Source organism: Mustela lutreola, chromosome 1 (genome assembly GCF_030435805.1).
Source record: "Mustela lutreola isolate mMusLut2 chromosome 1, mMusLut2.pri, whole genome shotgun sequence".
Classification (NCBI taxonomy): Eukaryota; Metazoa; Chordata; class Mammalia; order Carnivora; family Mustelidae; genus Mustela; species Mustela lutreola.
The window spans coordinates 6,423,272-6,446,387 of NC_081290.1; the positions used below are offsets into that span (position 1 = coordinate 6,423,272).

Below are 23,116 nucleotides of genomic sequence, written 5' to 3' on the forward strand. Positions count from 1 at the left end.
ACAAACACCATTTCTTCTGCGAGGCCTTCGCTGAACCCACCTTCGCCCCATGCTGGGTGGAATCGATTACCTCTTCCTCTCTCTCCCTACGAAACCCTGTCATTATAGTTAATCATTTACATGTTGACCCAATTAGGCTGTCAACCCTTAAATGCAGGAAACAAGCATTTGTCTCCGCTTCTTGGTTTGTTCCCAGCACATTTTGGCACCTGGTAGTAGGAAATCAGAAATATCAGAAATGTTCGTTGAAGGATTGCATAGACAAATGGGTGAATGAATATATGAGGCAAACAGAGTTATATGGCAGGAGGGGCCCAGGCGGCTGGGAGAGATTAGAAGTAAGAATGAATTCATGTCAACCCAGGACCTGAAAAATCTCCACGGAAAAACCGGCCTATGACCTGGGTTTAGAGGAGGGTATAAGAAGGTAGGCATGGGCAGAGGGGCACTTCAGGCAGAGAGAATATTATGAGCACAGAAAAGGTTGTAGGAAAGCTCAGAGTTTTAGAGAAGACCAAAGAACAATGTAGCAGGAGTAAGTGGGATAAAAATAACGAAGGGAATTTCCACTTCTGGAATAGGGATCAGATTCACCCTCCACATGCAGCAGCCAAAAAAGAAAAGAAGTAAGTATAAATATATATATCCATATATAATGGTTTATAAGACACTAGACATCAAATAGCAGGTACAGTGATCCCCTAAGAGACAAGAAACTAAAAAGATAAGCCCCACAATTACCCCAGATCAGTCTTTTTTTTTTTTTTTTTTTAAGATTTTGTTTATTTGAGACAGAGAGAGAGAGCACAGAGGGAGAGGAAGAAGGAGAAGCAGATTCTCTGCTGAACAAGGAACCCAGTTCAGGGCTCAGTCCCAGGACCCCAAGATCACGACCTGAGCCGAAGGCAGACGCCCAACCCCCTGAGCCACCCGGGCACCGGCCCCAGCTCGCTGTGTTGAGAGACGGTCCAGGCCACAGCGCAGGGAGAGGCTCGGAGGAGACCAGCAGCCCCTGAGCTGAGTGGTTGGAATTGAGAGACCAGACCAAGGTGGTTCAAGCTGACAGCAACAATTAACAGAAAGCGGAGAAGTGCTTGGAGAGGGCAATCAGCGGTTTGCAGACATCTTCCTCAGCATGTGTGAGAGGAAACTACCCGAGCTTAGGGAAAGAACCAGCCAAAAGGATTAGAAGAAACAGGGTGCAGCATGTACACGGGGTCAGGGACAGTTTCTGTTCTCTTCTGAGAAGCCTGAAGATTCACAGGACCCTGGGTAGAAAAAACCGAAGGGTCTTGTCCCTTGTGGAGAATCACCCATGGACTGAACAGTCAGTCCTTCCTAACAAATTCTGAGAGCCAAGACCAAAAAGGATCAAAATTTCCAAGTAAGTTTAACTACATCCCAGTAGTAAACAGTTATTATAACTGTATAACTGTATTTCATAAGCTCAAGATTAAGAAGAGATGTGGAAATATTTTTTTAATTCAAGTTTTTAAATATTTTTAAAATATTTTTTAAAAACTCGAGTTAAACATTTTTTTGTTTTGTTTTTGGGTTTTTTTTTTTAAGATTTTATTTCTTTATTTTAGAGAGAGAGAATCATGAGCATGGGGTCCAGGAGGAGGAGGGCCAGAGGCAGAGGGAGAAGCAGGCTCTCCACTGAGCAAGGAGCCTGATGTGGGACTCGATCCCAGGACCTTGGGATCCTGACCTGAGCTGAAGGCAGACGCTTAACCCACTGAGCCACCCAGGTGCCCCTCAAGCCAAACTTTCTGAAATGAAAATTTTAATGTACACAATGGCCGAAAAACACCAGAGGTGATTGATGGCTGATTAGGCATTGCATAAAGAACAGATTCGAATCTGTAAGGACAGCGATCGTAGGACAGAGAGGAAAAACAATTCCCAACTGGACGCGCAGCAGCAAGCTGTGGGACAACCCCATGCAACGTAATTACATGTAACTACATGTAACTGGCATCCTCAGAGCCCAGAGGAAGAGAGACAAAACAGTTTTTGAAGAAATAATGATCAACATTCTCCAAAATCTGATGCAAAGTATAAACCCGTGGATAAAAGAGGCGCAGCAAACCCCAGGCACAAGGTGTACCTAATAATCACACCACTCACAGCCGGCAACAGAGAGCCAAGCAGCCAAGGGAAAACACATGTCCAGAAAAACAAAGATGAGGAAGGCTAAAGATTCCTCATCAGAAACAATACAGCCAAGAAGGCAGTGGTATTAATACCACCTTTAAGGTGCAGACAGACAAAACAATGTAAAAAGGATAAAACCGACAAAACACTGTGAGCCTAGAATTCTATACCCACAAAAGTTGTTTTTAAAATGAAGGCACGGGGACGCCTGGGTGGCTCAGTTGGTTAAGCAGCTCCTTCAGCTCAGGTCATGATCCCAGCGTCCTGGGATCGAGTCCCACATCGGGCTCCTTGCTCAGCAGGGAGCCTGCTTCTCCCTCTGCCTCTGCCTGCCATTCTGTCTGCCTGTGCTCGCTCTCTCCCCCTCTCTCTCTCTGATAAATAACATCTTTAAAAATGAAGGCACGGTACGGATATTTTCAGACACACAAAGGCTGACGGAATTAATCACCAGCAGATCCACAGTAGGATTTAAGGAGGTCCTACCAGCAAAGGAAAATGACCCCATATGGAAATGTACTTTAACTTTCACATAGTGACCCTCTGTCTGCCAGTCAAAAGTTCAGTTTTGGCAATAACCAGCAGGGCTGGTAAAGCAGCACTTGTGCAATGATTTGTACATAGGGGATTGAGCAATGTGATTCAGCCCCGATCCAGGGCCAGCTGTGGTTCAGGCCTCGGGTGTGATGGACACAACCTGCCTGTCCAGCATTACGGTGCACTTTACGCTTTACAGAGATGAAGAGCAAACAGAAAATTTCAAGCGCTGCTATTAGTGTCGGAATGCATATTTTTCCTAAACCTTGTGCAGTGGAGCCAAGGATGGAAAACATCACATATGTAACCATGGATGGAAAACATCGCTTATGTAACCACAGATGGAAAACATCGCATATGTAAGCACGGATGGAAAACATCGCATATGTAAGCACAGATGGAAAACATCGCATATGTAACCACGGATGGAAAACATCGCATATGTAACCACGGATGGAAAACATCGCATATGTAAGCACGGATGGAAAACATCGCATATGTAACCACGGATGGAAAACATCGCATATGTAACCACGGATGGGAAACATCACATATGTAAAAGCAGGTCACCGAATGGTGGTCAGCTGTAGAGGACGAAGTTACTATGTTTAAATGTCAGAAATATAGTATCAAAGATCACAGGTAGAAAACAGAGGGATAATATATTGTTTTTCACTTTCAGAGAAAGGAACTTCCCTCACACCCCAGGCTTATACCACCAGTTAAGTACTTAAATCTGTTATTGAACTTGGGAGTCCTGGGTGGCTCAGTTGGTTGAGCCTCTAAGTCTTGGTTTTGGCTCAGGTCACGATCTCAGGGTCGTGAGATCGAGCCCCAGGTTGGGCTCTGCACTCAGCACAGAGTCTGCTTCAAATTCTCTCTCTCCCTCCCCACCTCTCTCGCAAATAAATAAGTAAATAAAATCTTTTAAAACAATCTGTTATTGGACTGCTACAATTTGATTTGTGTATATATGTATTTGTAGCTGTATATCGTGAAAAAAAGTAGAAAAGCACTTAAAAGTCCATTCTACTTCCCTTTGGAACAGAGTGTGCTTTTTCTCCTCTGTTTCCTTGTTCTTCTATCTTCATGGGAAAGTGGTATTGAAAAACTGAGCGATTTGTTAGTAATCTGCAAGCATGTGCTCAAGAATGACTGTCTGTGGTCCATAAGACTCCCCCCAACACTCAAGAATTCTTTGGCTAAAGAATAAACAACTTTCATGATCATTAACTGTAGGATTTAACTCTTAGAATAATAAACTGTCATATATATTTCCATCAACTGTTAGAATTTCAACATGTAAAACACATAGAGATAACAACAACTATGCAGATATTAATAATAGTGCTGGGGGTGGCTGGGGGGCTCAGTCAGTTGGGCCTCTGCCTTCAGCTCTGGTCATGGTCTCAGGGTCCTGGGATGGAGTCCCGCATCGGGCTCTCTGTTCAGCAGGGAGCCTGCTTCTCCCTCTGCCCCTCCCCCTGCTGGTGCTCCCTCTCTCATCCTCTCTCTCTCCAAATAGAAAATAAAATCTTTTAAAAAATAATGCTGAATGTTATGCCTTGTTTATGTAACTAGCTTTATTATATATATTAAATATTCATTGATTTAACAAATATTTACTAAACACCAAAAAAATTTTCAAGAATTCTACTGAAAAAAGGCCACTGCCCCCTTGAAGTACCAGAATTCAAGAACATTTAAGATTTTAATCCTACTTAATTTTCTTTGGTTTTCAGTCTTTTCCTCTTTGGCAGTTACCTGTGGTTTCTGGAGTTTCTGCTCATAGTCTGGTTTTTGGAAAAACGGTGGTTCCTGCAGTTTCTTTAATCCCGCTCTCTTCTTTAGCTCCGGAGGAGCCTGGTTGGTCGGGGGGGACACATCATGGCTGGGCTTGCTCTGACAGTCAATGTCAAACTGCTTCAGGATGAACTCTTCATCAATGTTGGAACTTCCCTAGAAGATTATCACATTGCACGAGTGAAGGACAAATGGTGAAATTCTTCTTTAATCTAATGGAGGTATTTGATTATGGCTAAGAAGAGGTCGTTTGGAGGACAGGTAGAAAATGCTCGGTCAGCATTCACTGGGAACAAGAAGTATTGGGGCTCTGGAGGACTTCGTCGGTGTGCTACGGGACAACTCAGGACAGCCAGGAGCAGCAGGTCCCTGAGGGAATTAATGGGCTGAGACAAATTCAGTCTGCTGAATCCTAAGCAGACTTCTGAGTGCATAAAGAATACATGGTGTGTACACGTACACACACACACACACACACACACACACAGGAATATTGCTCAGCCATAAAAAAGAATGAGTTCTTGCCATTTGTGAGAACATGGATGGACCCAAAGGGTGTTCTGCTTAAATGAAATAAGGCAGAGAAAGACAAATACGACATGACTTCACCTGGATGTGGAATCTAAAAAACAAAACAAATGAAAAAGCAAACAAGAAAACAGAAACAGACTTATAAACACAGAGAGCAAACTGGGGGTTTTCAGAAGAGAGGTGAGTAGGGGAACAGGTGAAATGCGTGAAGGAGATTGGGAGGTAAAGGTTTCTAGTTATGGAATGAATAAGTCATGGTGATAAAAAGTACACCATAGAAACACAGTGGTATTGTAATAGTGTTATATGGTGACAGGTAGTAACTACACTTGTGGTGAACACAGCATAATGTATAGAACGGCAAATAACTATGTAGCACACCTGAAACTGGAGTCAGATAAATAGGTTCAGATAGAGGAGTCAAGAGGCAGAGAGAACACCTTGCAACATTTTAGGACCTAGATCTAGCTATACCTGAAGCTCCTAGGACCTCAGGATGGTTCCCTTCTCTCCCTTAATCCAATCTGAATTGGATTTCCAATTCAGGATTGGAAAATTCATTGGATTTCCAATGAAGTAGTCCTGAATAATACATTGGCTAAAACTGACTAATGTTTTCAAAAAACAGGAGCAGAAGATTATATATCCTAGAAGGTCTTAAATCCAGGAGAAAACTAAGAAGACATCTGCAGGGACTTAAGAATACAAATAGGAATTTAAGTGGATTCTTGGAAGGAGGGCAAGGAAAGACTTTAAGAACAAACAAAAGTCTACTCGTGTCAGAAATATCTTTTGTGAAGGTTGTGGTTAAGATAAATATAACTGAGAAAAATGAGTTGAAGGAGTGAAGGACTGAGAAAAAAGGACATGGAAATGGAAAATAAAAATATGAAATAGCAGGGTGGGGAAAATGAGTAGTTATTGGCCAAAATATATAAACTTTCAGTTGTAAGATGAAGAAGTTCTGGGAATCTGATGTACAGTGTGGTGACTGCAGTTAACAAAATTGTATTTATACTTGAAAGTTGCTAAGAGAGTAGATCTTAAATGTTCTCACCACATTCAAAAAAGATAATTATGAAAATGAACTATTGGGATTTCATCAAGATCAAAAGCTTTTGCAGAGCAAAGGAAACCGTTAACAAAACCAAAAGACAACTGACAGAATGGGAGAAGATATTTGCAAACAACATATCAGATAAAGGGCTAGTGTCCAAAATCTGTAAGGAACTTAGCAAACTCAACACCCAAAGTACAAATAATCCAATCAAGAAATGGGCAGAGGACATGAACAGACATTTCTGCAAAGAAGACATCCAGATGGCCAACAGACACGTGAAAAAGTGCTCCACATCACTTGGCATCAGGGAAATACAAATCAAAACCACAATGCGATATCACCTCACACCAGTCAGAATGGCTAAAATTAACAAGTCACGAAATGACAGATGCTGGCGAGGATGCGGAGAAAGGGGAACCGTCCTACACTGTTGGTGGGAATGCAAGCTGGTGCAGCCACTCTGGAAAACAGCATGGAGGTTCCTCAAAAAGCTGAAAATAGAACTACCCTATGACCCAGGAATCATACTACTGGGTATTTACCCTAAAGACACAAACGTAGTGATCCGAAGGGGCATGTGCACCCAAATGTTTATAGCAGCAAGGTCCACAATAGCCAAACTATGGAAAGAACCTAGATGTCCCTCAACAGATGAATGGATAAAGAAGATGTGGTATATATACACAATGGAATACTATGCAACCATCAAAAGAAATGAGATCTTGCCATTTGCGATGACGTGGATGGAACTAGAGGGTATCATGCTTGGCGAAATAAGTCAAGCGGAGAAAGACAACTATCATATGATCTCCCTGATATGAGGAAGTGGAGATGCAACATGGGGGTTAGGGGGGTAGGAGAAGAATAAATGAAAGAAGATGGGATCGGGAGGGAGACAAACCATAAGTGACTCTTAATCTCACAAAACAAACTGAGGGTTGCTGGGGGGAGAGGGGGTCAGAGAAAGGTCCATAAGTGGAGTTATGGACCTTGGGGAGGGTATGTGCTATGGTGAGTGCTATGAAGTGTGTAAACCTGGCGATTCACAGACCTGTACCCCTGGGTATAAAAATACATTATATGTTTATAAAAAAATTTTAAAAATGCAAAGAAAAAAAGATAATTATGTGAGGTGATGCATGTGTTAATTAATGCAATTGTGGTAATCATTTTGATATATATAAATGCATATTTATATATATCAAATTATCACATTGTATACCTTAAACTTACACAATATCATAAGTCATTTATATCTCAATAAAGTTGGCAAAGAAAAAGAGCCACTAAAAAGAAAGAAACAGCAACAATGTGGCATATAAACAATAAGCACTCAAATACTCTGCAAGCTTGCAAACTTTCCAGAAACATCATCTATAGGGAACACTCCTATCATAAATGATGGAAGAATCATAATTCCTTTATAACTTTATTTGACTTAGATCATATCCTAACATTGTTTTTTAATAATAGCAACTCTGAGCTTGACTTTAAAAAGTTGGTTGTAAGTATTACTATGAACTTACAAAAGTAGTAGCCCAGTTGCAGAAGTCCCTAACTCCTTTGCGCACATTTTCATGGATAAGAGGACCATCTTCACGGAGCAAATCTGTTTGATGTGGCTTCTTTTCTTCATAAAGCCATTGACCTGGATGTGACACAGCAGTCTTCTTGGGACTAAGAATAATGAGATCATCAAAGACTTACAAGATGAGACACCATGAATCCAAACAGATATCAAACACTATCTTAAAGAAAGAAGTGGTAATGCTTGCATTTCTAATAGTCTCTCACAAGTTTTACAAGGTAGACGTTAATTTTCCAGAGACTACCTTCTCATTATTAATATCATAAAGGCAAGTATATCATGAGTTGTTATAATAATTAAAATGAATATAGCATTTTATTAGTATAAGTTGATATTTTGAAATTATGAGTACCATTTTTTTAAAAAGATTTTATTTATTTATTTGACAGACAGAGATCCCAAGTAGGCAGAGAGAAAGAAGGAAGCAGAGTCCCCACTGAGCAGAAAGCCCAAAGCGGGGCTCGATCCCAGGACTCTGGGATCATGACCTAAGCGGAAGGTAGAGGCTTTAACCCACTGAGCCACCCAGGCACCCCGTGAGTACCATTTATTAAGGCATGTGCCCATTTACTGTGTTTGGAGTTCCCTAAAGCCATTGACAATCTTAACAAGCAGGAGATGTCCTTGACTTCTCTCTCTCATCCCTAAAATCCAACCCGTTAACAAATCTGGTAGGCATGGGGCGCCTGGGTGGCTCAGTGGGTTAAGCCGCTGCCTTCGGCTCAGGTCATGATCTCAGGGTCCTGGGATCGAGTCCCGCATCGGGCTCTCTGCTCAGCAGGGAGCCTGCTTCCTCCTCTCTCTCTGCCTCTCTCTCTGCCTGCCTCTCTGACTACTTGTGATCTCTCTCTGTCAAATAAATAAATAAAATCTTTAAAAAAAAAAAAAAAGCTTTAATTAAAAAAAAAAAAAAAACAAATCTGGTAGGCTTAAATTCTACCTCTGTCTCTGGACTGTTGCAAATGTTCTTCACTGGTATCTCTGATCTCCCCTAGGGCCCCAACCCCCAAACCGTAATCCATTCTCAGCACCGCAGCTAAAACAATCACTTCAAAATATAAATCTGGTCATAGCAAATGAGGTCCCCCTTCGCCCTCAATTAAACCTCTCAATACCTTCTTTTTTAGATTGAGATAGAACTCACATACTATAATATTTACCATTTCAAAATATACAATTCAGTGGCTTCCATACATTTACCAAGTTATGCAACCACTGTCATTATCTAATTCTGGAACATCTGCATTGCCCCCCAAAAAGCATCTTTCGTAACCACTGACAGTCACTTTTCATTTCCCCCATTCTCTCTGCTCCTGAAAACCAGTAATCTACGTTTGGTCTCTATGGATTTGCCTATTCTAGACATTTTATCTGAATGGAACCTTATATGGCATTGTTAAAAAAAGATTTTATTGGGGCACCTGGGTGGCTCAGTGGATTAAGCCGCTGCCTTCAGCTCGGGTCATGATCTCAGGGTCCTGGGATCGAGTCCCATGTCGGGCTCTCTGCTCAGCAGGGAGCCTGCTTCCCTCTCTCTCTCTCTGCCTGCCTGTTTGCCTACTTGTGATCTCTCTCTTTTTTTTAAAGATTTTTATTTATTTATTTGACAGAGAGATAGAGAAAGAGCACAAGTAACCAGAGCAGCAGGCAGAGGGAGAGAGAGGAGCAGGCTCTCCACTGAGCAGGGAGCCCGATGCAGGGCTCGATCCCAGGACCCTGGAATCATGACCTGAGCCAAAGGCAGCTGCCCAACCAACTGAGCCACCCAAGTGCCCCAAACATATGGCATTTTGTGTCTGGCCTCTTTCATCCAGTACGCTGCAAGGATCATACATGTTATAGCATGTATCAGTGGTTTCCTCCCTTCTATGGCTAAGATTCCATTGTCTGAGGAGACCACGTTTTGTTTATCTGTCATCAGTTGATGGACATCTGGGCTATCATGCACAGTGCTGCTATGAAAGAATGTTCAGGCACAAGTTTTTGTATTCAATAGATTATTACTCTTCCATTAAAAAGACCTAAGTCTTAATTCCGTTTCCAAGGTCCTTCATGGCCCAATCCTTGCCTGTTTCTCTAGATTCCTCTGCCATTACCATCCTCCCTCACTCTCTGAGCTGTGGCCATCATGGCCTTCTGTCAGTTTCATGAACTCCTCATGCTCCCTTCAGCCACAGGGCCTTTGCACATGTTGCAACATCTGATTGCAATGCCTTCTGCATTCCCTCATCTCCCTTTTGTTCCAACATACATATCCCTTCCTCAGGGAGGTGTTCCCAGGCTGTCCCCAGAACCCACACTTTCTTCCTGGTACCCTGTACCTTTTACCCAGAGCACCCATATATTAATTCATCCATCCATCCATTCAACAAACATTTACTAAACACCAGCTAAGTACCAGGCACAGCTCCGGGCATTAGGATTCAGCTGTAAATAAAGTTTAAACCCTATCCTCATAGAACTTAAGATTGAGACAGATGGGAAAGAGGTAAGCCTATGCCAGGTGATACAAAGAAAAATAAAAATATAAAAAAAAATAAAGAAAAATAAAACAGGGCAGGAGGTGTGGACAGTGTTGACGGGGGGCTTTTTATTTCTACAGAGAAGGCATCACTACCAAAGTGATAGTTGACCAGGGACCCCAAAGAAGAAATGGATCAAACCATGCAGATATCAAACTGCAGACCCAGGCAGAAAAAAAACATGTACAAAGGGCCCAAGGCATGGGTGTGCTGAGCATGGTCGAGGCACAGCAGAGAGGCTCGTGTGACTAGAGGGGTGAGACCAAGGGACAGAGTAGCAGAGAGTGAGGCCTGATGGGTAAGGGTGCCTGATCGTAAGAGCATTTAGAGTCAACCGTGAGACTTTGGATTTTACTCTGAATAAGCAAGCAGTTGGAGAATTTTTTAAATAAAAAACACAGCATTTATGGCCATGATATGGATGTCGCAGTATGTTTGTGTAATTGAGGTGTGCTTGACCCATGATGTCACCTGAGTTTCAGGTGTGCAACCCAGGGATCCAACAAGTCTGCATGTTACGCCGGTGTAGCTGCCATCTGCCACCCTATGAGGCTGTTATAATACCACTGACTACATTCCCTGTGCTCTGCCTTATCTGGAGAATTTTGAGTAGAGGAATGAGGCTGACTTAAGTTTTTAAAAGAATCATTTTAACTACTGTTGGGGCAGAGAGCAGGGCTATGTTGGGTGGAGCTTACGAGACCAGTGAGTAAACTATGACAATAATTCAGGTAAGAGATGGTGGGATCTTGGAACAGAGCAACAGTCATACAGTAGGTATGACTGATATATTTCAAAGGTAAAGCCATTAAGATTTGTTGGCAGTTTCGAAAGTAACTAGAAGAATGAAGTTACTATTTAATTATCTAGAGAAGATAGAAGGGTGAGTAGGTTTGGGGAAGAAATCAAGAGTTCAGTGTGGACTTGCTGAGTTTGAGATGGCAAGGGTAGATTCATGGGCAAATGTTGAACATCCATATAAAGCTGCGCAGAGGGAGATCACCTCAGCAGATGACCGAGTCCGATGTACTTCAAGGTCAAAAAGAAGAGGAGGAGGGACCTGCAAATGAAGACTGGGGAGAGATCATTGAAGGGGGACGAGAGCCATGAATGAGAGGTGACCTGAGGCCAAGTGAACAAAAAAACCAAAAGTGTTTCAAGAAAGAGGACATGATCAGTTGTGTCAACTACTACTGGCCCATCAAACATGATCATCACTGAGAAGTCAATGGCGACCATGACCCAGGGCAGATCCACTGGAGTGCTGATGAGTTAAAGAAAGAAGAGGAAGTAAATACGGGCACCTCTTTCATGGAGCTTTGCTCTAAAGGAAAGGAGAGACTCTGTGCTCAATAAGTTATTTTAAAGATGGGAGATATTACCTCACCCTGCGGTAAGCTGATGATGGCCCCCAAAGGGATCAGGTGCTAATCCTTGGAACCTGTAAATGTTACTTTACTTGGAAAAATTATCTCTCTATATACGATTAATTTAATTAATTTAACTTCGGATGGGGAGATTATCTTGGATTATCTGGGTGGGTCCTAAATGCCATCACAAGTTGATGAGGGAGCAGGAGGCTGGCTGAGGACAAAGCAAAAGCTGGCGCCTTGCACCCCCCCTTCACCCGCTCCCCTCCATATGTGTAGCATTCCTCAGGCACCCCTGACTGCCATAAAACGATAAATAGTTAACTTGCAGAAATCACAGTCCTGCAAGGCAGGAGTCTCCCTTGGTTTGCAAATGTCCTTGAGATTTACAAACAAAGAAGTTACCTTATCAATAGCCCAATTTCCAAAGACACAGAACTCAGTTCCTCAAGCCCTAATGTCACCCTCCCCTCCATGAAAAACCGAAGGAGGCGGAGGTGGAAGGAAAAGTAAATCAAGTTAAATTTCTTCTAAACCTAAATCTCATTAACAAGGATGCTTGATAGCAGGAATATAACATTCCACCAGGAGACTCCCAATTGTCTTTACTTGATAGTAACCAGGCCTTCAATATCCTGATAGTGCTTTTTTCCGCATGCGTGGTCTAACCCGGCCAGTTCTGCTTCTGTAAGATTGCTTTGTCTGCTTTCGCGGGCGGACCCCCTGACCCAATCCACTGACGCCAAGTATGCCTGTTCAAACTGTCAACCAATCAGCTCAGCCCTACCCGAAACTTGTTTGTATCTGTCTATAAAAATCCTGCACCGACCCAGCTCCGGACCTCTCGGCGTTATCGGCAACGAGCGGCGCAGAGGTCCAGGCTCGAACCTGCAATAAACGACCCTTGCTGCTTGGCTTTGACTCACGTCTCTGGTGGTCTTTTAAGGTGGGAGTAATACTCAGTTGGCATTTCAAAGTGTCCTTGTAAGAGAAGTGCAGAGGGAGATTTCACACACACACACCCCACACACACACAGGAGAAGGGAATGTAAAAACAGAGCAGAGAGATTTGAAGATTTTGACCACGAAGATTGGAGTGACATAGCCACAGCTGTAGAATGCCCGTAGCCACCAGAAGCTTGAGGAAGCAAGGAGTGCATTCCTTCCTAGAGCTTCTGGAAGGAACATGGCCCTGCTGACACTTAGATTTCATCACAGTAGTACTGATTTTGGACTCTGGCCTCCAGAACTGTGGGATAATAAATTTCTGTTGTTGTAAGCCACCAGATTCATGTTATTTTATACAGCAAGCACGGACAAGGACATGCTAACAGAATGTGCTAAGACTACACTGACAGAAAACCTTGCCATTAGGCAATTACACATTCATTCTGTGATGATAATTTATTAAGATATTAGTTTGGTTCACTTCCTCTATACTATTATCTTTTCTCCTTCTAAGTAGACAACACATCTGCTTTTAATTTCTTTTCCTGAAGATTTTTTCAGGGTTGACCAAGGAAACTGCCTGCCTACTGTTAAAGGCAGAACATCTCTCCAGTGGAAGCCCAAGCTTGTTGCACCAATTATACTCGACATTGTGGGTGACATGGAAGGGGCAGGGGCGCACAGGGTGTAGCACAAACAGCGAGAATGCAGAGAGGAGTCCCAAAGACCAGAAAGAGGTTAAAGATCAGTCCTGCAATTACTGGGGACCTACCCCACTTTCTTATAGTACAAATGATGACCATGACTGGTTTGCAGCTCACTGGGATGAGGGTTTGGGGCCAGACGTAAATAGAAAAAGAGAGAAAAGTGGTGTTTTAAAAACATACGGCTTTGTGAACTAAGATGCATACTTTCTGTATGTATTCACTGTTCCCTTCCACACCGTGCTGTAATCCCCATGAGGACAGGGTCCTAATCTGTTTACCATTCTGTCCTCAGAGCCTAGCATTGTCTATGACCCATAGCAGGTACTCAGCAAGTACCGTTGTTTCGTTTCATTTCGTTCTACAGAAAGAGAACCAGCTAACAGTTCGCCGAGGATCAAAAAATTCAAAGATGTTCATAGGGCCACAGTGACCCACTCTGCTGGGCTCTCCAAGGGGATCCCTACTTATAAAGCTCCTCTCCCTCCCCCTAACCCCCAGTTTCTGAGCAAAACAATACAAAGAGCAAAGATGAAAGCCAAAATATTATTACTGACAACAACCATGTTGGAGCACATGGATTTAGGTCCAAAGGACCTGGTCACTGAAACCCAGAAATGGGCAGACTGTCCCGGCACCCAGCAGGCTCCAGTGGTGCTGGGCCAGGCCGGGGGTCCCCTCAGGAAGGGAAGAGCAGACAGGGTTTGTGTTTCCCATGCGCCATCTTGCTTCCTACTGAAAGAAGGACAGAGCGGAGATGAGTGTGCCCAGGTCTTTTCCCCAATTCTATGAGGGGCCAGGAGAGTTGGGTTCCTGTCACCCTGCGTCTCATGTCAGCAAACAAGTATAATTGAATAAAAGCTCTAATGTGGTCCCTTCCACACATCCTGACCATGGGCCTGGGTATTAAGTGGCCCAAGGGCTGTGGATCAGCCTTTCTCTCCTTCATCCACACTCCTAAGGGCCCACCAGTGATGTCATCTAAATTCACAAGTTGAATTTGTATCCAAAAACTATTTTTTTCATATTTTATTTATTTATTTAAGAGAGAGAAAAAGAGAGACGGAGCCATGGGTTGTGGGGGGAGGGGCAGACAGAGGGAGAAGCCAGTTCCCTGCACAGCCCATTAGGGGGCTTGATCCCAGGACCTGAGCTGAAGTCAGGTGCGTAACCGACTGAGTCACCCCAGCGCCCCCCGAATCTATTTTTGTGTAGCATACTTATCGTCCCATGAACATTTCAGATTAATTATGTGAACTGGGAATATAAGAGAGTGATACAAAAGAAGGAGGTTTCTATGAAAATTAAGCTTAGTGCTTTGGAAAGGGTTAATGAAGGTAGAGTTCCTGGTGTAGTTTAGGCAAAAATGATGACTGGGAACTTCAAGCAGGCACAGACTCCAAAAAAGGCTTGACATGAAAAGACTGAGCAAGTGAATGTACTGTTACGTTTTAGAGTAAAGTGAAATGCTTCGAGGACTTGATATCATTCTGTATAAGTCCCTGTGTTCCTCTTTCTGTTTTGGTTTGCTTTCTAGCCAACTACTGGTCCCAATCACGTTGAGTAAAAGGCTTCTGACATAGATAACTCAGTCGCTGTGGGTCAGTTAGCCAGGTTTTCTGCAGTTTTCCTCTTCCCAAACTGCTGTCCTAGAGTCATGTACCCGTGTAGGGTCTATTGCCGGGTAATTCACATTCATTTCTGAAATAAACACTACTCACAGGAGGACCCAAGGCTTTGTTGCCTTCTCCTTGGAAGTTAGGTTATTAAGTAAGTTATTTTGCTCCTCGAAATTATTCAAACGGAGCTTCGAGAAGGGAAGTCCTCAAATATTTCGTCGGTGTCAGAACCAGCAAGGGGTTAAGGACAATACTTACAGGCCCGGGTCGTCTTGGGTGGAAAGTTTTTTTCTTAAGAGTTTGGCTGGTTCCTTTGCTCTTTTCCTGACACCCTGACAATAGGCCCACGTGTCCTCCAGTTTCCTGTCGGGATCCAGCACGTCCAGCACCTTGAATAAGAGCTACAAACAGAAAACCACCTTGGAGAGAAGACCAATGTGCCAAAAAAGAGAAGCCCCTGGATTCTAAAGCAGAACAGACCAACATGCCCCTTGGCGTTGCTTTTCCAGCGGTTAAGCCGTTCATCGGTTTCTGTGCGAGTCCTGGGCGGGGCGCTATGGGTAGGTGTCCCCCACCTAGATATTAGGGATCGGCTGTTGTGCTACGTCCGTTTCCTCCAGATGGAATAGTCCCCCTGGGCCTACCCCAGTCCCTCACTGCTCCCCTGAGCCCAGTGCCTCCAGATAGTTTTTGCTTTTAACTTCCTCCCACACATAACAGTGTCTAGATTTTTCTTGGACTCCATCCGTGCTCCACGGGCAGGCCAGGACAGTTGAGACCACGGTGACTGGTTGAGCAACAGGCACACAAGCCAGGTTTTACCCACGGGAACCAGGCGATGGGATTTTGCTGGAAGCATGCAAAAAGAGGTGATCTTTTTCTTGGCAGAATTTCAATCTAGAGCAGCTAGTGGCCACCATGGTACCATAAGAAGAGATCCCACCTCGGAAAGAAGCCAACACACCTCGCTGGGGAGGTCAGACATGGAAATAAGGGCCACAATCCCAAGTGCCATCTGGGGGTAAGTGGAAACAATCTGCTTGTCATGGGCTCAGCAGCTCTGGCCTGTAGGAGGCCCAGGAGGAAAGCCCCAGGTGGAAAATTGATTAGAAATTCTGGTTGTCCTTTCTACAGACTTTTCTGCCACCAGTCACTTATTCACTTATTCACTTTCCACGAATCCTTACTGAGGGTCTACCCCACGGCGGGTATAGTGGAGCACAGTGAAAGATGCCGATGAAGTCCCCGCCCTTCTAGAGATTCTACTCCAGCAAGGAGCCCAGGGGCGACAAGAGCTATGACGAAAAATAGGTCACAACGAGTGCTAGAGGATGGGGCAGAGGGGAAGTGTTATTTTATGAGACATCTGAGCAAGGATCTGAAGCACGTGAAGGAGTGAGCCAGACAGACGTGTAGGGGCAGGTGTCGGGGCACAGAAGGGAGATCAGAACTGGACATGCTTGCTCAAGTTCACAGAGCAGCCAGGAGGTCAGCATGGCCAGGGCGGGGTGAGAGCAGGGGTGAGGCTGCAGCGGGAGCAGAGCAGGGGTGGGGCAGCGAGCAGACGGGCACACAGGGCCTTTCAGGCCATGGCAAGGACTTGACTCTGACTAAGAAAGGGCCTGGGAGGGCTTTGCAGAGAAGTCAGGCTCGCGGAGTGCCCGAGGGAGCAGACTACGTGGGCGTAGGCAGGGCAGCAGGCCCTGTAAGCTCCCTGCCCAATATCCATTCCACCTTTTTCCTTAAATCTAACAGAATTGTAATCCAGATTTTGTTTTCCCTCCCAATGCCCAACCAAGAAACTCCATTTTCTAGTGTCCCACAGCAGCTAGAAGTGCTCAGAGGAATGAGATGTTTGCCACGAAGGTTGTCCTTTGTCTAATTAAAAGACAGTCCACTGGCCCGGACCCTTTAACCTTGGCCCCCTTCCCCTTCTCGTTTGAAAGACAGACTGGATGCCTGCAGGCCTGGAAGCGCCCTGGGATACAGGAATGGGAGCCACAGGCTGAGGATTCCGGAGCTCAGAGTCAAAGGCAGCCGGGATGCGGGGCATACTGAAGCCGCCGTCCAAACCCAGCCTGACCATGTGGTCAGTTTCCCCAGAACCTTGCAGGCTCCCCACCCCACGCCCCATCTGAGACCTAAGTACCACGGACACCTCCCGACACCAGGCTAAAGGAACAGAAGCAAGACTGACAATGTCCCCGGTGGCTCCTGCCCTCGAAAAGGCCCAGGCGAAGCAGGCTGGTAGAACTTCGGGGTGAAGGCGTCGAATGTTTCTGGTTTACTGGACCTTTCGAAGTTGTGTGGCTTCATAGCAAACACAGGGAGTGGCCCGTGTGTTGCTGCCAGTGTCCTTCCCAGGAGCAAGGAAGGCTGCGCCAGCCCCCGGGGCGCACCCACTTGTCCCCCCAACCCCGCAAACACGCCACCCCTCAAAGGAGCTCCCCCGCGTCTAAGGGGAATTCCTCTAGAGGCCCTCCCACAGCCCTAGGTCAGGAGGTCACCTCAACGGGCATGTCCTCTCCCAGATTCGGGTAGAGAGCCAAAGGGTGCGGGGTCCGCTGGGCTTCCACGTCCGCCAGGAAGGCCCCCCGCGCCCGCTGCGCAGGGGACAGCTCAGGAAACGGGGCTGCTCCCTCGGGCCACCTGCGCTGCCTCTTCTCTGGGGCGGGTCGGCGAGCTGGGGGACGGATCTGGGGGAGAAAGGCCTCCTGAGGACCGCGAGTGAGCAGAGCATCGCACGGCGGGCAGCCCCTCCGGAAGTCATCCAGGCCCTTCTTCACGAACGTCCACCGCAGGCCGTCCAGGGCGGGGGGGCGCGGCGGCCGGTGCCTGGGCTTTGTGAAGCCCTGGGAAGGTAGACGCTCTTCGCACCTGGAAGACAGCACGCACCACGGGGGGTGGGGGGGGCAGAGGTTGGAAGGAGGTTGGCCTCCACCTTTCTTGAGGGCATGAGGTAGGGGAGGAGGGCTTGGTGGAGGGGGCGAGCTAATCAGACTCCTAGCTCGGCGGCCCACCACCTCCGGCCTATGCACGGCCCCTCCCCTGTTCGCTTTAGGCTGTTGGCGCGCATCCCACGCTCACTGCTCTCCCTGCGCAGGCAAAACCCCTCCCTCTCCCAGATTTGAAATGTTCCCTCTCACTTCTACCAGCCTTGTAATATCTGCATCGTTCTTGTATGTGCGTTTTTTCTTCACTTACATAAATGGGACCGTTCCACTTCTTACTGATTTGCCAAGCACCGTATTATAAAGGCCCATCCATGCCACTAGGAGTACATCTAATGTTATTACCACCAGGTTCATCTACCCATTCTCCTTGTCACAGGTTGCAACAAAGGACCACAGGGCAGGGGGAAGAATCTGGATCCCAGGGATCACTCACCCTTAACCGGCTGAATGACTTTGGCACTTCATTTAACCTCTGTGGGCCGCAGTTCACTCCCTAAACCCAAAGGGTCAAAGTTTTCAAACTGGCCGTCCACAGGCAGCGTGGGGCCTACAGACCTGTCATTTGGTCCCTTTTCTCTTTGAATAAGAATTAGAACAGGGGCACCTGGGTGGCTCAGTGGGTTGGGCCTCTGCCTTCAGCTCAGGTCATGGTCCCAAGGTCCTGGGATCGAGCCCTGCATCCGGCTCTCTGCTCAGCGGGGAGCCTGCTTCCCCTCTCTCTCTCTCTGCCTGCCTCTGCCTACTTGTGATCTCTGTCTGTCAAATTAAATAAATAAAATCTTTAAAAAAAATTGATCAGTTAACTTATATCAAGGACTTCTTATATAACAGGCATGTTCTAAATGCTTTACATGCATGAACTTACCTAAATCTCATAACAATCCAATGAAGTAGGTACCGAGTACTAGCATTATTCCCACTCATAGATAAGGAAATCGAGCCTCAAAGAAGTTTGGAACAAAACAAACCCTTGTGAGAGATCCCCTAGCTAATAAATGGTAGAGGGGAGATTTTAATCCAGGTGGTGTGACTCCCGAGAAAGGTGTTTGAGCCCTACATACATAATCTAGAGCAAAAATTAGGTTCTCTGGGAACACTGGGTCCAAGTTTCCATGGAGCCACCAATTGGTATAATAGTTGCCCTCTATAGACAAGTCCTAGGCTCTCTTAGTCACAGTCTCCACCCTTCCCTACTGCCTTATTCTACCCAGCCTGCTTCCCCCAGTTCCCTTACCCACCAGACCCCTGTCTGCACAGGGGTCTGTTAGGGTATGACTATGAGATGGAAGCAGTTGATGGAAGGAAAATGAGACTCGTTCCTAGATAATCTAATATATTTTAGCCATCAGGACTGGGAACATGAGCAGCTTAAGGGCAGGTCACTCATTATCTTAATACATCACTTCCTTAGTCAGATAGTTCTATATTATTGGTGTCTTTCCCTGAAGCCTCTTCACCTCCAGGCCCCTTTCATCTGTAACACTCTTTATACCAAATCTACTCCGTGTTGCACTCAACCCTGCGGGCACAAGGCATTTTTAAGAGTTTCCCGCTTAATTCCTATTCTTTCCTTATGAGTCCTAGAAACTTCTTGCTTGCTGGGTGTGCGTATGTGTGTGATTGGGCTTAAACCAGCTCTACTGTGAAGATCTAGATGAAAGGATACAAAAATTCGCTCATTGAAACAAACAAAACACTCTTAAGGAGCTGAACAGCAGGGTGTTGAAGTTTCATCCAACCTTAACATCTGATGACCCATTCAGCATGACCTACTAGCAAGCAACCTTCTATAATATTAGACACCTTTATAAAGTTTATTTTCCACACATTTACAAGTAACTCAGACATCCAAGCACTTCATGAAATCAAATCTGATTACTGTTTTTTGCTTAGGGACAGTTATATCACTCAAAAATGGGGACAGCCTGGCAGCTAGTTCCAGTCTCATAGACTGTTAGAGCTGGCGGGACCTGAAGGAAATCTAGTCCACCTCCTCTCAGACACTGAGTTCGGAGAGATGAACAAGCGTCCACTAGGGCTGGAGGCCTGCCCACTGCCCCGCTTGCCTCTCAGAGCTAATAAACTTCCCTCTGTGTTTTATTAAGTCTATGAAAATTTTTGCTTGGCCCAGAAAATCAAATTGGACATTTTTTTCCCCTAAATATTCACTATTTTCACAGTCATTAGCATATGCTACATGGATCAATATCCCCATCTGTAAGAATTACAAGAGTATTGATCATTTATCCTAAAGAAATGAAAATCTATGTTTGTATAAAAACCTGTACACAAATGTTGATAGCAACAACCAAAAACTAGAAACACCTACATATCCTTCAATAGGTCAAATGAATAAAAAACAGTGGCACATCCGTACCAGCAACAAAAATGAACGAATGGGGTGCCTGGGTGGCTCAGTGGGTTAAAGCCTTTGCCTTCAGCTCAGGTCATGGTCCCAGGGTCCTGGGATTGAGCTCCGCATCGGGCTCTCTGCTCTGCAGGGAGCCTGCTTCCTCCTCTCTCTCTGCCCACTTGTGATTTCTGTCTGTCAAATAAATAAATAAAAATCTTAAAAAAAAAAAAATGAACGAACTACTGGGACACCTGGGTGGTTCAGTCAATTAAGTGTCAGCCTTGGGCTAAGGTCATGATCTCAGAATCCTGGGATCCAGTCCCACATCAGGCTTCCTGCTTAGCAGGGAGCCTGCTTCTCCCTCTGCCTCTGCTTACCACCTCCATGCTCTCTCTCAAATAAATAAATAAATAAATATATTTTTTAAATGGACAAACTACTAATATGATGGCTGGATGGATCTCAAGGGCTTTATGCTGAGTGAGGGGAAAAAAAGCTCATCTTAAAAGGTTTTATACTGGGGCGCCTGGGTGGCTCAGTGGGTTAAAGCCTCTGCCTTTGGCTCGGGTCATGATCCCAGGGTGCTGGGATGGAGCCCCGCGTTGGGCCCTCTGCTCAGGGGGGAGCTTGCTTCCCTTCCTCTCTCTCTGCCTGCTTCTCTGCCTGCTTGTGGTCTCTGTCTGTCAAATAAATAGATAAAATCTTAAAAAAAAAAAAAGAAAGGTTTTATACTGTATTATTCTATTTATCTAACATCCCCAAAAGAACAGAGTTATGGAAATGAAGTACCATATTGGCTGCCAGAGGCTGGGGGTGGGGAAGGAGTGCTGACAAAGGGGTTGCAAGGAGTAGGGGCCTTCTGGTGAGACAGTTGTTTTGTTCCTTGATGAATACACGTGACAAAACTTCATGGAAGTTTATACACACCCAACTGCAAGCAAGAGCGGGTGAAACCTCAGCACGGTCTGTGGTCTAACTAATACATTGTGTCAGTGCGCATTTCCTGCTTCCGTACGGTGCAGCGGTTACCTAGGCTAGTTCGCTGGAAGCAGCTGGGGGACGGGTCCATGGGACCTCTGTACTGTTTTTGCAACTTCCTGTAAGTCTGCAATTATTTCAAAACAAGAACTTTGAAAATGTGGGGGAAAAGAATTTCCAGAAGGCCTCCTAATTGCTAAAATGTATGCAGTATATGCTTTACGGATGACACGTCGGTTACTCCTCACAAAAGTCCTCTCACGCTGGCTCATTGTGTTGTTCCCATTTCACCGCCCAGCAAACTGAGCCCGGGAGGAGCTGTAGCTCGTGCAAGGTCGCGAGGCAAACGAGAGGAGCTGCCGGCCTTGACTCAGCCTCTGCGGTTCTAGACCTTGAAATCTGCCGCCACGTCGGGCTGCGTCGCAGCAGCCGAACTCCGGCTCCTACACAGCTCAAGGAACCCGCGGAGACAGAAAGCCTCGGGTGGCTGCCCTGCGAGGGTGACGCCGGCCGTTCCACAGGCCGCAGAGCGCCCCAGCACCGGGGCTCCCCCAGCCCAGACGCAGGCCCGGTTCGGCCACAGGCACAAGCGCGGGGGTGGGGGGTGCGAAGCCCCAGACCCCGACTAACCCGGAGAAGGCGGCGGGACACCAAGCTCTCCGGGGGCCTTGGTCCCCCGCGCGGAGCGGGTTTGTGGGTCCGCCTGCCCCGGAGGCCGCCGCGGGGAACACGGGCTGCGCGACCGCAGCGCCCCGCGCGGGTGGTTTCTGTGACGACCGAGCAGCGCCCGAGCTGCCGGGGAGGGAGGGCGGGGGACCTCCTCTCCGCCCCCCGCCGTCCGCGCCCCCGCGCCCGCCCCCCGACCCTCCACCCCGCCCCCCGACCCCCCACCCCGCTCCCCGCCCTCCGCACCCGCCCACTGCTCCCCACCCCCACTCCCGCCCCCGCCCCGCCGCCCCAGCGTCGCGCGGAGCAGGCGCCCCCACGCGGCACCCGCCGGAGACGGTCACCGGGAAGCGCTTACCGGGGCCCCCGGTTCCCGCCCGCTGGCCCCCGCGTGGGCGCCGCAGGCCCGCACAGCCCCCCGGGCACGGCCATGGTCTCCCCGGCCCGGCGAGCACAGCCCGGCCCCCGCGGTGCGTGTTCCGGCCGCCCGCGTCGCTAGGAGACCGCGTAGCCGTGCGCCCGCCGGGTTCGCCCCGGCGCCCCCTTGCGCCCCCGGCGTTCCCCGGCCTCGCGCCGGCCGGACGCCTGCTCTGCTCAGCCCGGTTTCCAGAAGGGGCTGTCGAAGGAGAGCAAGACGCGGCCGGCGGGATGGATGGACGGACGGATGGACGGGTGGACGGACGCATGGATGGACGGACGGACGGACGGATGGATGCACGGACGGATGGATGCACGGACGGCCACGGAAGAGTGGAAAGGGAGGGGAGAGGTCCACCGACTGCTGGCGGTCGGGCAGGACTTGGGAATCCCTGGGCCTCGCCCTGCAAACTGACTGATTTCCAGAGCCTTCCCCATCCGTGTCACTGGACCCTTGTGCCCGGACCCGCTTCCAGCGTGACGTCCTCACCCGTGGTCCGGGTGAGCCGCAGCCCCACGTGTGGGCGGCCTGAGGCTGTGTTGGGTTTGCTGAGGTCGCCGCCCCGCGAGGGCTCCTGCCTGAAGCCTGGGGCGCTGCCTGCAGAGGGACGGAGCCGCAGGCGCTCTCCTGCCCCAGATGCTCAACTGTATTAAATTGTTCTTTACAGCGGGACGATGTCCTCGTCAGTGCGAGTCTGGAGTCTTCTGGTCCTGGAACTCTGCGGGAGGAAACGAGCGTCGCCTCTGGAAGCCGGTTGCCATGTGGACGCGGGGGAAGTGGCGCTCACACGGGACAGAACCAGCTCCCAGCGCGGGTTTGGCGGCCCGGAGCTGGGAAGGCAACAATCCAGACGCGAGCGGCGGGAGGAGGCACGGGTCGCTTCAGGCATGAAGCCAGCAGCTCGGGGA

General features: G+C 47.3%; 1 protein-coding gene across 1 annotated transcript in view; it reads right to left on the minus strand.

Annotated features, from left to right (window-relative positions):
• The window catches only part of FAM47E (family with sequence similarity 47 member E), a 37,421-nt gene extending 15,156 nt beyond the window's left edge, over positions 1-22,265 (minus strand). The window contains exons 1-5 of the mRNA XM_059158976.1: positions 22,149-22,265; positions 17,347-17,716; positions 15,098-15,240; positions 7,615-7,765; positions 4,459-4,653 (exon numbers count right to left, since the gene is read on the minus strand). Of these exons, the coding sequence (XP_059014959.1) occupies positions 4,459-4,653; positions 7,615-7,765; positions 15,098-15,240; positions 17,347-17,716; positions 22,149-22,222 (933 nt within the window). The 5' untranslated portion in view covers positions 22,223-22,265. The remainder of the gene's footprint in view (positions 1-4,458; positions 4,654-7,614; positions 7,766-15,097; positions 15,241-17,346; positions 17,717-22,148) is intronic.
• Positions 22,266-23,116: the final 851 nt, after the last annotated feature.